Below are 14,546 nucleotides of genomic sequence, written 5' to 3'. Positions count from 1 at the left end.
AATTCAAAAATAACAACCAGTGTACTGTGAAGAATGTCTTCCTCTTATTTCCTGTCTCTAGTTCCTACCACCTTCCCCGTCCTCCGAAATCCTGTTTTTAGTTTCTTATGTGTTCTTCCAGAGTTTCTTTATGCAGATGTACGCAAAAACAAATATAGATTCTTTTTTTTACAGAGAATGTAGATACTATTTATTCTGCGGCCTTTCCCCCCTAGTTATTGGTGTGTTTTGGAGATCTTTTTTTTACTAGTAGAGAGTTTCCTCATTCTTTTTTTTTTTTTTAAATTGTGGTATGATTGACATACAAAAAAAACTATATATATTTAATGTGTACATCTTGATGAGTTTGAAAATAATCATACACCCATGAAACTGTCACCATAACAATGCTATAAACTTAACCATCACCTCTAAAATTTCCTCCCTCACTTCCTCATTTTTGTGTGTGCGTGATAAGAACGTTTAACATAGGATCTATCTTTAATACCATTGAGTATCTTAAAAACAATCCAGTGTTGTTAGCTATATGCACTGTGCTGTACAGTAGATCTCTAGGACTTACTCATTTTGCATAACTGAAGCTTTCTGCCCTTTGACCAACAGCTCCCTGGTTCCCCCTCCTTCCAGTCCCTGGGAACCTCCTCATTCTTTTTCATAATTGTATATATACACGGAATTGCATTATTGTGGGGCTTTCCTTTATTGACCCAGTCCTCTGTTGATGGGTGTATGCTACTTATTTCACTATTATAAACAGTGTTGCAATGAGCAACCCTAGACATGTGGGCATTTTGGATTTGTGTAAATCAATCTGAGATGTAAAAGTGGAACTCCTGGGTCAGAGAACTTATCTTAATTTTGATAGATGTTGCCAAATTGCCTTCCCAAAGGGCTTCTATCAATTTACACTCCCACAAAGAATGTGTGGAAGTTCCTCTTTCTACACAGACTCACCAACAGAGTGTGTTATCAACTAGATGGATTTTTGCCAATCCGAGATTGGTATCTGTAGTTTTAATTTGTAGTTCTCATAGGAGTGAGTTTGATGATCTTTTGATACATTTGACAGCCATTTGTATATCTTTTCCTTGAATTATTTGTTTGTTTTTCTCTTGTTGGATTACTGATCTTTTTCTAGGAGCTCTTTACATATTAGAGAGATGCACCCTTTGCCTGTGATAGGAGTTGTAAGCTGCCTCCCTGTGGTTTGTCACTTATTTTGGCTTTGCTTATGGTGTATTTCATTACTGCTTTTATATTATCATCAATTAATTTTTTTTAAATGTTAAAATCATTTTAAACTTAAAGGAGAATTATAAAGGTAGCACAGAGAGTTCCCTTATGCCCTTCTCCTGGGTTTTCCTGGTAGTCTTCCTAATCATAGTACCGGGACCAACACCAGAAAAGTGACATGGACTCCATACTGTTAACTATAGACTTTGGTCAAGTTTCTCTAGTTTTTCACCTAATCACTGTCCTTTTTCTGTCCAGAAACCAATCCAGAATCCCATTTTGCATTTAGTTGCCATTGCCTGTTCTCCCATCTGTGACAGTTCTTCAGTCTTTTCTTGTTTTCCATGACCTGGATGATTTTAACAGTAATAGTTGAGTATTTTGTAGAATGTTGTTATTTCCTTGATTTGAACCTGTCTGATGGTTTCTCATGATTAGATTAAAGTTATGGATTGGAGGAAGAATAACACAGAAGTGAGGTGCTTTTCTCAGGGCATGATATCAGGGTACATGATATTCGCTTTGATTACTTGGTTAAGTAATTACAAGGGGAAAAACAGGAACTTTACAGTCTGTCTGGTTTCTCCACTATAAAGCTTCTGTTTTCCCCCTTGTAATTAATAAGTACATCGGGGAGGTATTTTGAAGCTACTAAAATATTTTGGTCTTCCTCAAACTTCCAGCCACTAATTTTAACTTTTCTTTGTGGATCTTGTTACAGACTGTGCCAGCTACATAATTTGTAGGGGCCAGTGCAAAATGAAAATGCAGAACCCCCTTTCAAAAATTATTAGGAATTTCAAGATGGAGACAGCAGAGAATTAAACAAAATGTGAAGCTCTAATTATTACTATGGAGTTCTAATGGTGATTTTACTAGTTTCCTCATTATTTCTATACTTATTAATTGGAATTCTTCTGGAAGAAAGAGCTGTCCCTTCTCCTCCATTTATTTATTTAGTTATCTATTTAATTATGTCAATATGAATATGTAGATACTTATTTTATTCTTTGGGTTATAAGTCAATACATTTATTTATTTACCTCTGCCCTCCTTCCAGTTATTTATTTTTGTTGCTTGTGAAATACTAACCCATACATACACATGTATTCTATTATTGTATCTCTCTGTATATTTACACAAATGAGTTCATACTGATAGGTCCAATGTCAATCAAATGCCATAGAGTTCATTCTAGCCTTATCCTCTTACCTATTTGTAACTTTTTTCTTCAAGTCATTGCTTTATAAAAAACTTAATGAAAATTTCAAATATACACAAAAGTATAGAGATTAGTGTTCTCTATTATACCACTTCAACAATTATCAATATTTCGGCAATATTATTCTATCATCTACAGATTTTTTTGTTTTGTTTTGTTTTGTTTTTCTGGAGTATTTTAAAGCAAATCCTAGACATCATGATATTATTTCACTCAGAAAAATTTCAAATATCATTTGCTTTTTCAAAACTAATATACTTTATTTTTAAAAGCAGTTTTAGGTTCACAGGAAAATAGAGTGTAAAGTACCAAGAGTTCCCATATACCCCCTGTCCCCACACATGGGCAACTTCCCTCACTGTGGACATCTCCCATCAGAGTGGTACATTTATTACAATTGATGAACCTGTATTGACACATCATTATCACCCAGAGTCCATTTACATTAGGGTTAATGTAGTTTATGCAGTTATTTAGTACATTTATTAGTTTACATTAGGTTTCATTCTTGGTATTCACATTCTGTGGGTTTTGACAAATCTGTAATGACCTGTACCCACCATTATGGTATCATGCGGAATAGTGTCACTGCTCTGAACATCCTCCGTGTTTTGCCTCTTCATCTCTCTCTCACCCTCACCCCTGGCAACCACTGATCTTTTTAGTGTCTCCATAGTTAATACCTTTTCCAGAATTTCATGTAGTTGGAATCATGTGTAGCCTTTTCAGATTGGCGTTTTTCACTTAGTAATGTGCATTTAAGCTTCTTCCATGTCTTTTCATGGCTTGCTAGCTCACTTCTTTTTAACCTTGAACAATATTCCATCATCTGGATGTGCCACAGTTTATTTATCCATTCACCTATGGAAAGACATCCTAGTTGCTTGCAAGTGGAGGCAATTAAGAATAAATCTGGTGCAAACATATATGTATAGGTTTCTGTGTGGACTTGAACAAATACCAAGGTATTTGTTCAAATGAATTTGAACAAATACCAAGGAGTATGATTATTGGATTGTGTGGTATGAATATGTTTAGTTTTGTAGGAAACTGACAAACTGTCTCCCAAAGTGGCTGTTCCACTTTGCATTCCCACCAGGAAGGAATGAGAGTTCCTGGTGCTCCACATCCTCGGCAGCATTTGGTGTTGTCAGTGTTATGGATTTTGGCCTTTCTAGTAGGTATGTAGTGGTACCTTGTTGTTGTTTTAATTTGCAATGCTCTACTGACATATGATGTTGAACATCTTTTCCTATGCTTACTTCCCATCTGTATATCTTCTCTGGTGAGGTGTCTGTTAAGGTCTTTTGCCCATTTAAGAATTGAGTTGTTTGTTTTCTAATTGTTGAGTTTTAGGAGTTCTTTGTATATTGGATATATACATTGTATATATACAGTATATTTGGATATATACAAATATATCCAATGTATATATTGTATATATACATTATATATATATAGTATATTTGGATAACTGTCCTTTCTCAGATTTTTTTTTTTTTTGAGACACAGTCTTGCTCTGTTGCCCAAGGTAGAGTGCAGTGGCATCATCATAGCTCACTGCAACCTCAAACTCCTGGGCTCAAACGATCCTCCTGCCTCAGCCTCCAGAGTAGCTGGGACTACAGGTGCACACCATGATGCCCAGCTACTTTTTTCTATTTTTAGTAGAGAGGAGGTCTCGCTCTTGCTCAGGCTGGTCTCAAGTTCCTTACCTCAAGTGATCCTCCGTCCTTGGCCTCCCAGAATGCTACCAGATGTGTCTTTTTAAACATTTTCTACTAGTCTTTGGTTTTTCTTCTCATTCTCTTGACATTGTCTTTCAATGTCACTGCTTTTTAATTCATCACTTTAAAACTCTATAAAGTATTTTAAACTTTGTTTTTAAATGCTTGAACCCATTTTTTCCCTTGTCCTTGAGTAGGTCTTTTGGTCTCTACCTTCTCTCCTCCTCTACCTACTGAATCACAGCTTGATTCAGTGAATAAGTGTTTAGTGAACAGCTACTATGTGCCAGTTCCTGTGGATACAGTATTGAACAAGACAGGTAAGATCCATGCTCTCTTGAGTCTTCCTGAAGGGTCATATCTACTACATACATAGAAATTTAAAAAGAAATACATGCTTGCTATTTACAAAAAGAACAAAATGAAAGTGTATATAGTTGGATGTGACTGTTCCCCCCACTCACCCTAATCCCACTCCCCTGCAGTCTCTACAAGTAACAGGTTGAGGTGTAGAATTTGATGGTAGCCTTGGCTAAGCCACATCTGTGTGACATGGGGGTCTCAGGTTGTGGCAGACCTGGCTAAAGTATTTTTAGATGGAAAATGGCCCTGGTTGGGGTATAAAGGCCAAGTCAAAGTATCCCTATTCCAACAACTTCTGCCTTTAACAGGCCTGCATGACTGTTGCCCACTGACCTTGGAAGTACTGGAGTTACATTTCCCAATGTGTGCTCCTTGGAACCCTGGCTAGGATACTGTTCTGAAACAAAGATTCCATGGTCAAGTGAATTTGAGAAACGCTCTCTATCGTAGTCCTTTCTTGGGGACTCATTATGCATATCAAAATAGTAAAGCTCTGAGAAGTTCCTGCAATCACATATCCTGTTTATTCCAGTGTTCCCCAAACTTATTTAATCACATCATCTTTGTTCCATGGAACTCTAGTAACACTTTGTTGATCTCGGGTTCTGTGGAACATACCCAGGGAACTCGGGAGCTTGTGCTAGTCCATCTGGGTGAGGGTCTGGCACGAAGAGCTTAAGCAGGAAAGTAAGCAAGTAAGTAAGCAAAGTGCTCCGGATCGGTGACTTGGTGACACAGTGTCCTGTGCAAATGTGCTGTGAATATAGCATTTCTCCAGCGCTTTTTGGGTCTTGCCAGGGTGAGGAGAAGGCCTCCGAGGATGTGAGCTTCCCCCGATAATCCCTGTAGCAGGTGGCTGATGGTGCAGACCACCCGTACCACTGTGCATGCAAGGACAGTCTGTATTCAGCACCCTCTGTTTGTTTAACCCAGTAACCACTGTGGGCTGCAGGCTTTTGTAGACACAAGCGTGGTTTGAACTCCTAATTTCACACCTTCTAGAAATTCAAAGTACTCCTCAGAATTGCCACCCCTTCCCTGGACGCTACGCCTTCCTGTTATCTCTAACTTCAGCTTCTGTTCCCACGGGTGCTGTCCCCGTTCCCTGCATTCAGATGGTAAATGTCAGCCTCGAGATTTCTGCAAAGGGAACTGCTCCCACCAAGGGTGTGGTATAGGGGAGCCTCTTCTGAAGACGTGGAGCAGCAGTGGGCCGGGAGGAGGACAGAGGAGGGTCTCGGCAGCAGATGGCACAGTAGGCAGCCCCATCTGCAGAGTACACGAGCTTGGGGACACTGCTGGCCTCCGTGTCACCCAGTCCTGCCTTCCTTCGCTCACTTCACTGGTCTGCCTCTGTCTCCTCCTTTTCTCCCTGTCTCTTCACCTCCTTGCAGGAGCAAGACTCCTGACTCGTGCAAGAGAAGTTCAGCCCTATCTCTTGATCTCACCTTACTCCAAGGGGCTTGTTTGGCAGGCGGGGAGGAAGCATGATTTGTACAACCACATGAAGTGGCTTGGCCTGTTGGAGCATTTGCTGTTTAGTTTTCTTTCTTCTTCTTCTTCTTTTTTTTTTTTTTTTTTTTTTGCTTTGTAACTGTTGATCATTGTTCTTGGGTTTTCCAGTGCTTCCTGGAAACTCTGCCTTCTCAGCCTCTAGGTATGAGAATCAGGGCATGTCCCAATGTGGGAGCAATGGAGGGAGAATAGAGAGGCTGTGTGACATGAGCGAGAAAGGACAATTTAAATGTTTTTTTTTTTTTTGAGATAGAGTCTTGCTTTGTCATCTGAGCTAGAGTGCAGTGGCATCAGCCTAGCTCACAGCAACTTCAGACTCCTAGGCTCAAGTGATCCTTCTGCCTCAGCCTCCCGATAGCTGAGACTACAGGTGCGCCGAGATGCCTGGCTAATTTTTCTACTTTTTTTTTTTTTTTTTTTTTTGAGACAGAGTCTCACTTTGTTGCCCAGGCTAGAGTGAGTGCCGTGGCGTCAGCCTAGCTCACAGCAACCTCAAACTCCTGGGCTCAAGCAATCCTCCTGCCTCAGCCTCCCGAGTAGCTGGGACTACAGGCATGTGCCACCATGCCCAGCTAATTTTTTTTTTTATATATATATCAGTTGGCCAATTAATTTCTTTCTATTTATAGTAGAGACGGGGTCTCGCTCTTGCTCAGGCTGGTTTTGAACTCCTGACCTTGAGCAATCCGCCCGCCTCGGCCTCCCAAGAGCTAGGATTACAGGCGTGAGCCACAGCGCCCGGCCTAATTTTTCTATTTTTAGGAGAGATGAGGTCTCACTCTTGCTCAGGCTAGTCTCGAACTCCTGGCCTTAAGTTATCCTATCACCTTGGCCTCCCAGAGTGCTAGGATTATAGGCATGAGCCACTGAGACTGACCAATTTTTAAAATTTTTAAAGAGAAAAATTTTTTTGGAAAAGGTAGTATAAACAGAAAGAAAAAAATTGAAGCTATACAAAAGAGTATACAATGAAAGCCTTTCCTCCCTACTTTCAGTCCCTCAGTTCTCGTTCCTAAAATAGCCACTGTCACCAGCTCCTTTTTTTTTTTTTGAAACAGAGTCTCGCTTTGTTGCTCAGGCTAGAGTGAGTGCCGTGGCGTCAGCCTAGCTCACAGCAACCTCAAACTCCTGGGCTCAAGCTATCTTCCTGCCTCAGCCTCCCGAGTAGCTGGGACTACAGGCATGCCCCACCATGCCCGGCTAATTTTTTCTATATATATTAGTTGGCCAATTAATTTCTTTCTATTTATAGTAGAGACTGGGTCTCACTCTTGCTCAGGCTGGTTTTGAACTCCTGACCTCGAGCAATCTGCCCGCCTCGACCTCCCAGAGTGCTAGGATTACAGGCGTGAGCCACCGCGCCTGGCCACCAGCTTCTTAATGATCTTTTGGGAACTATTTCATGCATTTACACACATAAATGTGTATGTATTATTCCCTTTAAAAAATAAATGGTAGCCTGTTATACGAATGCTTTACTTTTGCCTTTTTAAAATGTAATGATATATCCTCATTATTTCTAATGAAGCTACTTATAAACATATGTACATAAACACACACACACCACACACACACTTTTTTTCCTTTGATTTGCACAAAAGGTAAACCTAGGTGACCCTCTCTATCAGCTGCTGATGGGCCCATGGGAAGAGAGTGGGAGTGACACATACCAAGTCCAAGTCAAAGCCCTAAAACCCAGTGTGGGCTTTTGCTTTATATCTTTGTCCTTGACCACGAGAATAGAAATAAAGGCTGGGCTGTTCCTTCAGCTTGAGTCTCAGAATAAAAAGATGTAGAATAAAGCCCTATCTCTGAGTAATGCAGGTGAGAAATAAACCTTGCTTGTTGTAAACCCCTACAATTCTGGGGCTGTTTGTTACAGCAGCCCAACCTGGTGAAAGCTGACTCATGCTGGGAAACAGTGCTGGGCTGTGCTTAGTTACAAAGTCCCCAGATGGCTCTGAGGAGCTGGTTACCTGCTAACAGCAGCCTCTGTATTTGATTTGGATCTACCTGCAGTTGACAAAGAAGCTCTGGTTGTTGTTACAGGAACTGAGATGTATCACGGGCAGTAGGATATCCCATATTTTACTGGTGGTGGTGCCAACTGCTGTGAACTTTCAGGAAGCCATTTGGCAATGTATAGTAAGAATTCTAGATAATTTTTACTTCTAGAAATCTAGCTCCGGAGACTAATCAGAGATGTACTGGGAGGTTCATCGTGGAGTTATTTGAAAAATTAGAAATCACCTAAATTCCCCACCACATGGGGATCAGTTTATACATTATTCTATATGGTGAATATTATGAAGCCATTAAAAATCAAGTAGGTGAATATTTAATGACATGGAGGAGATTCAGGGTGAGCGAAACAAACAGGATACAGAACTATAGATATATGACCGTCCCAATTTTTATAACACATTTAGGATCATGCAATTTATAATTTTGTATCTTTTTACACGTACATTGGGTGAATAAGCATTTCTTTCTCGGTTGTCAAATACGTGAATATGTATAAAAAGAAGACTGAAGCCGGGCGCGGTGGCTCACGCCTGTAATCCTAGCACTCTGGGAGGCTGAGGCGGGCGGATTGCTCGAGGTCAGGAGTTCGAAACCAGCCTGAGCAAGAGCGAGACCCCGTCTCTACTATAAATAGAAATAAATTAATTGGCCAACTAATATATATATAAAATTAGCCGGGCATGGTGGCACATGCCTGTAGTCCCAGCTACTTGGGAGGCTGAGGCAGAAGGATTGCTTGAGCCCAGGAGTTTGAGGTTGCTGTGAGCTAGGCTGACGCCACGGCACTCACTCTAGCCTGGGCAACAAGCGAGACTCTGTCTCAAAAAAAAAAAAAGAAGACTGAGAAGAAATAAGCAAAAATAGCGGTTATCTCTAGTAGGTAGCATTTTCTTTTCTGAACTTTATATTTTCCGAACATTTTGTGGTGAATATGTACTACTTTGTAATCAGAAATAAGTGCCTGCTAGTTAAAAATGAGAATTATTGCGGCCATCACCAGGGCTGCGCCTTGGTGCTGTGGCTACCTAGAGACCTAAACTGGGGCTCCTTGTCCAAGAATAAGCCTGTGTGTTTAATTAGGTCAGTCTCCTGCCGACCTAGAATCTCTGCACAGGGCGTAGCTTGTGCTGCCCTGAACCCCCAAGGAGGCGCACCTCCGAGGGGACTCTGAGCTTCTCACAGACAGGCACCGACTGTGCTTCTGCCTGCACTGGGCTTAGCGCGGATTTGAGGAATCTGTGACCTGTCACCCCAACGGAGCTGCCAACCTCCTTACGCCTCTCCAACCTGTCTTCTTTAAACGTTAATTTAGATATAGCTTATCGGAAAGAGAATGAAGACTTACGAAGTAAACATTTTAACCATTTTGGGATGATAACAATTCATGAACTCACAATTCCGCTATGCCAGGCAGCTGTTATAGTTCATTGTTCCCTGTGGCCTCCCTGTTCTGTCCTGTGTCACATACATTCAGGCCCTGGACTGGCCGGTGAGTGGATGGAGGGCGGGGGAGGATTCTCAGAAGTCGGATTTGCACGACAGCCAGAGGAGCAGGCTGGGAGGGAACTCATCCCCAGGGAACGAGGAGCCTGGCCCAGCCAGCTTGACCCTGTAGCAAGCCCCTAGGTGTAGACGTCCTGGTCTCTGCCCCCAGGTTCTGTTTCACTTACATCTTTATCCAGGTTTGGCCCTCGGCAGTGTGTGCGGTGTGGTGTGTCATGTGCACGTGTGTGTGTCAGTGACTGAGAGTCCACAGTGTCCCGGCATTGGACGGGGAAAGCTGCCATGGAGTTGGGGGCAGAACTGGGGACAGTCAGCCTCACAGGAACAGAGCCTGTGACAAAAATAGTACGGCATCATCCACTTTTTTTTTTGCATCATCCACTTTCAAAAATAGTTTTTGGCAGCTGTTTTACAATAATTCTTGTAAACTGCCGAGTGACTTCCTATGTCCTAGGAGCGTACACGGCTCCCTCACCCCGATCTCTGTCAGCCTCACTGGGATCTGCCTTTGCCCCATGGGGCAGGCCCACACCTCGCACCTCGACTGCTAGACTCCTCCACAGCTGAACCTCAAACTTTATCATCTTTGATTCTTCTAAATTCAGGTATAATGTACACACAGCAAAGTACATGAATCCCTATGCCCAGTAGTATGTCCGTGAGGTTCACCCGTGTTATTGCGGGGAGCATCGTTCATTTTTCTTTGTTGCTGATTCCGTTGGATGGACATGTCACTATTTATTGATCTGTTCTGGTGCTGATGGACGTTGGGGTTGGTTCCAGTTTGGGATGATTTTTTTCACACGTGTCTTTCGGTGGACTCATGCCATCACTGTTCTAGCCCATGTTTTGGTGGATGCATGCCATCACTCTTCTAGCCCATGTTCCTTCCTGTGGCCTCTGCTGCTCGTTGAGACCCTGGGCCCACAACACTGCCAGGTTTCTCGCTCGTCAGTCTGGCTACTGCCTGGTCTCATTTCTTTCTTGGCCAAGACTCCTGCAAGGGTCGCCTTTCACATGCAGCTCCCACGTCCCTGCCCTCTTCTCTGCCTGACTCCTGCCTCATCACACCACTGACGCCCCACCGGCCGAGGCCTTCTATGATCTACCTGTTGCCAAATGCAGGGATGTCTGGGCCTTCTCGCCACTCTCGCCTTTCTGCAGCACTGCCTGCAGGATCTGGGACTTCCTCCTGCTGCTCTGCCTGTGCCTTCTTAGCCTCCTTCACTGGGTCCTGTCCTGTCTCCATCCTACCTTGTTCCGGGGGCTCTGCTCTCTTCTCCTGCTCCGTCCCTCCCGCTGGATCTTAAGCTGCTGCAGATGCTGCTGCAACATCCTCAATCCTTAGAGCCCCAAACCAAGGGGATTTTCTGAACTCTTTTGGTTGCAAACCTTAATCGGCCCTGATGTAAGGTTATTTGCCGTCTCTGTGCACCCACTTCGTGTGAATGAATATGCATGCATTAGCTGCAGGAATGTCAAAGTGTTTGATTGTGAGTTGCTACCCCAGACCACAGCAAGGGCATGATCATGCATATATACAGGAAATCATGTGCTACCTTCTTGCACTCAGAAAACGCTGAATATGAATATATCTGGGCTCAAAGGTTTCAGGTTAGGGATTGTGGACCTGGAGCTCCCAAGTCTGCCCAGCCCAGGCCTCCCCAGCACAAGAACGGTGCTGTCTGCCTTCCCGATGAGCCCCCTTCCTTCCTGTTGGCATCGCTGGGTGGGTGGCCCCATACTCCTCAGCCTCTTCAGCATCCCAGCTTCTTCCACACTGCACGCCCCCACCCCTAGGATCCCCTATAGTTAATCAGTCCCCAGGTCCTGATTAACCCAATAGGCCTCTGGCCTGTCCCACCTCCTCCATTTCCCATTAATTCCTTATCCTTTCTGGGCTACTGCAGCGGCTCCTCTGCAGCTCTGCTTTATCCGGGCCTGCCAGTGCTTGCTCGCACCGACACCAGAGGCAGCTTTAAAAGCTAGGTGCAGTGCATCCTCATCTGCTCAAAATGCTACTGGGCTTCCTGCACTCCCCCCCCCAACCCCAGGCTCAAGGTCAAGCTCTTTAGCAGGACATAGGAGCCTTCCTGCTGTGGCCTCGTCCCCTCTCCCGGCCCCTGTGGGTCCCATGACTGGCTGTGGGCTGGCTACACCCTCCTCCCTTTCACACCCATGGCTGCTCTGCTAAGAATTCCTCACGTGTCTGCCCAGGGAGCTCCTGTTCGTATTTCAAAAGAGGGTGGGCATTACCTTCTTCTGGAACTGCACTCACCCTAACCTCTACAAAGGCCCGTTTGTGGTGAAATACAGCTCTCCTCTTGCTGTCCTCCTAAATGTTGCTCCCAGAGCCCAGGTCTGTAATGGAATATTTTAGCAGCAGCTGGACTTCCGCTGCCAGTGTCACTTCACTGGAGCCCCACGGGAATGACATCTCCCTGCCTTCCTCGCGCCTTCCCTGTATCCCCGGCTGCTCCCAGCGCCCTGGTTAATGCACTCTTCTTTTTATAGCACTGGGCTGGTCCCCCCCACCCCGCCTCTGAGGAACTCAAGTCTAGGACAGCCTCCTAGTCTCTGCCACTCCTTCCCGTCCAGACTCACGCCAGCAACTCGTGACCTGATCCCAGCCCAGACCCCGCCTGCTCGCAGCCTGTGTCCCTGGGGGTCTCTCAGGCTCCTCCACGGCACAGTCTGTGTCCTGAACCGAATTCACCATCGCCCCGCCCCAGTCCACACCTTGGCCCCTCCTCTGAGCGCCCCAGCAACGGTGCCTGCCAACTGCCTCTACCGCAGACAGATGGGCTCCCTTTGTAACACCTCCTTCCCTCGCCCCGTCACCCATCAGTCTGCGAGCCAGTGGTGTTTGCTTCCTCTGTGTGTCTCCACCTGCTCCCTTCCCAGAGTGGCTTCTGCCCACGTCTAGTTCAGGGCTCAGCATCTCTTGCCCCACTCACTGTCACGGTCTCCCAACTCTGCCTCCCTTCAACGCCTCAGGGTGCCCTCCTCCTTCCTAGGCCAGTGCATATGGGACCAGCTCGCTTTCTGCTTACCACCCTCCAAATGTGACCCATCACCTATGGGGTAAGTCCCAGGAGGCCGGCCTTGGCATGTCCCTTGTGCCCCTCGGCTGCGATCCCAGCCGTGTGCTTCCCTCTCCAGCCAAGCCTGGACACCCTGGAATAAACAATGCTCCACCTGCCCTTGCAGCAGATTCTGACTGGTCCGTTAAGGCTTCCTCCTCGAGGAAGGCTTCCCTGGTCTCCCTGGGTGCTCAAGGGCATTGGCTCATCTTTTCACTGTTTCCCAATAACCTGTGTTGTCTCCCTTCTTTGACTGTGAATTCCCTAAAGGAGAAGTGACACATCTTATTCATAGTTTTAAACCCACCTTCCAGCCCTGGCTTGGCATGAGGCGATGCTTAATAAATGCATGTGGTCTGGCTGGAAAGATTTATGCATAGCGACACATGGAGTCTGGAGAATTGCTGACTCCCCCGCAGCTTCCCTCTGCCCCTGGCCTCTCTGCTCCAACCTGTCCTCATCTGTCCAGACGCTGGGGTATAGACACTTGTCCCCTCTTGACTCTTAGGGCTGAAGGAAGGAGGTCGTGGGTCTCTGTCGGGGATGCACCCCTGGCTTGGGCGCTCATCCCTCCCCTGGCCAGGCCGCAGTGGGAGCTGAGCAGGTTTGCCGTGGCCCCGGATGCTTTTCTTCCACCCCAGACCTTGCCTTGGGCTCTCCTGCAGCTCCCTGGCCTCTGCTGCTGGACCAGAGGCCTTCACCACCCAGCTGGAGACATTCCTCCAAGACAGGATGTGACTGTCTCCTGAGCCTCCTGCACCCTCAGACTCTTCCCTGGGATCCCCGGGAGCTGCCGGGCTGCACAGCCACTGTGCAGTGGGCTCCCTGGTTTTCCAGTTTAGGAGTATATGAGGCCTCACTCCCTCTGAGGTCAATTTCACCTCACAGAGGCACCCCAGAGAGCCTTGCATTGATGGCAGATGGGGGAGCCCTTGGCCCCTGGCCTACCCTGCATCCTCTGGGCTAGATGGTGGCATTCCTGGCCCCTGCTCCCTTACAGGGGACTGCAGCTGCAGGACCTCAGGGGTTCTAGCCTGAACTTGGAGGGTGGTGACTGGCAGGCCGTCTGCCCAATCCCAGTCCCAGCATGCCTGCTTGCACAGTCACACATGTTCATGCATGCATACATGCACCACACACACTGGCACCCACACTCATGCATGTGCATGCACATGCTCACACGTGCACACGTGCCCACAATCACACCTCACCCCCAACACACACACACACCACAAACTCCCAGAAACTTCCATCGTTTTGATGGAAGGAGAGGCAGGTGCTTTGAAGTTTCCCAATCTCTGACCCTAAAGCTCTCCCTCCATGACCCCTGACCTGAGGAAGGGGCCAGCCTTTGCCCTGGGTGAGGCAGAATTGTATCTGGGCCATGGTGCCCCATGTCCCTGACTTAGCCCCAGGCCCTCCCTAGCAAATAGGCTGCACCCTCTGGTCACAGGCTGGTCACAGTCCCTCCCTAGCCACCTTAGAATATGCCCTTTGGCAGTGTGGCCTCATCACAGGGGAGAACACAACTGGGCCAGGACCCTGTCTAGGGCTCTGATGGCCATTGCCCTGGAAGCAGGTCCCATCGTTTTTTTTTTTTTTTTTTTTTGTTTTAGAGACAGGATCTCACTCTGTCACCTGGGCTGGAGTACAGTGGTGTCATCATAGCTCACAGCAGCCTCAAACTCCTGGGCTCAAGTGATCCTCCTGCCTCAGCCTTTTGAGTAGCTGGGACTATAGGCACGAACCACCATGCCTGGGTAATTTTTAAAATTTTTATAGAGATGGTTTCTCACTATGTTGCTCAGGCTGGTTTTGAACTACTGGACTTAAGCAATCCTCCCACCTCAGCCTCCAAAGTGCTGGGATTACAAG

At 45.9% G+C, this 14,546-nt stretch overlaps 1 protein-coding gene across 1 annotated transcript in view; it reads left to right on the top strand.

Annotated features, from left to right (window-relative positions):
- Nucleotides 1–14,546, top strand: part of NT5DC4 (5'-nucleotidase domain containing 4) — a 44,150-nt gene that overhangs the window by 16,172 nt on the left and 13,432 nt on the right. The window contains 1 exon segment of the mRNA XM_076000453.1: nucleotides 12,606–12,672. Within this exon segment, the coding sequence (XP_075856568.1) occupies nucleotides 12,606–12,672 (67 nt within the window).

Source organism: Microcebus murinus, chromosome 3, assembly GCF_040939455.1.
Source record: "Microcebus murinus isolate Inina chromosome 3, M.murinus_Inina_mat1.0, whole genome shotgun sequence".
Classification (NCBI taxonomy): Eukaryota; Metazoa; Chordata; class Mammalia; order Primates; family Cheirogaleidae; genus Microcebus; species Microcebus murinus.
This window is presented reverse-complemented; position numbering and strand designations above follow the sequence as displayed.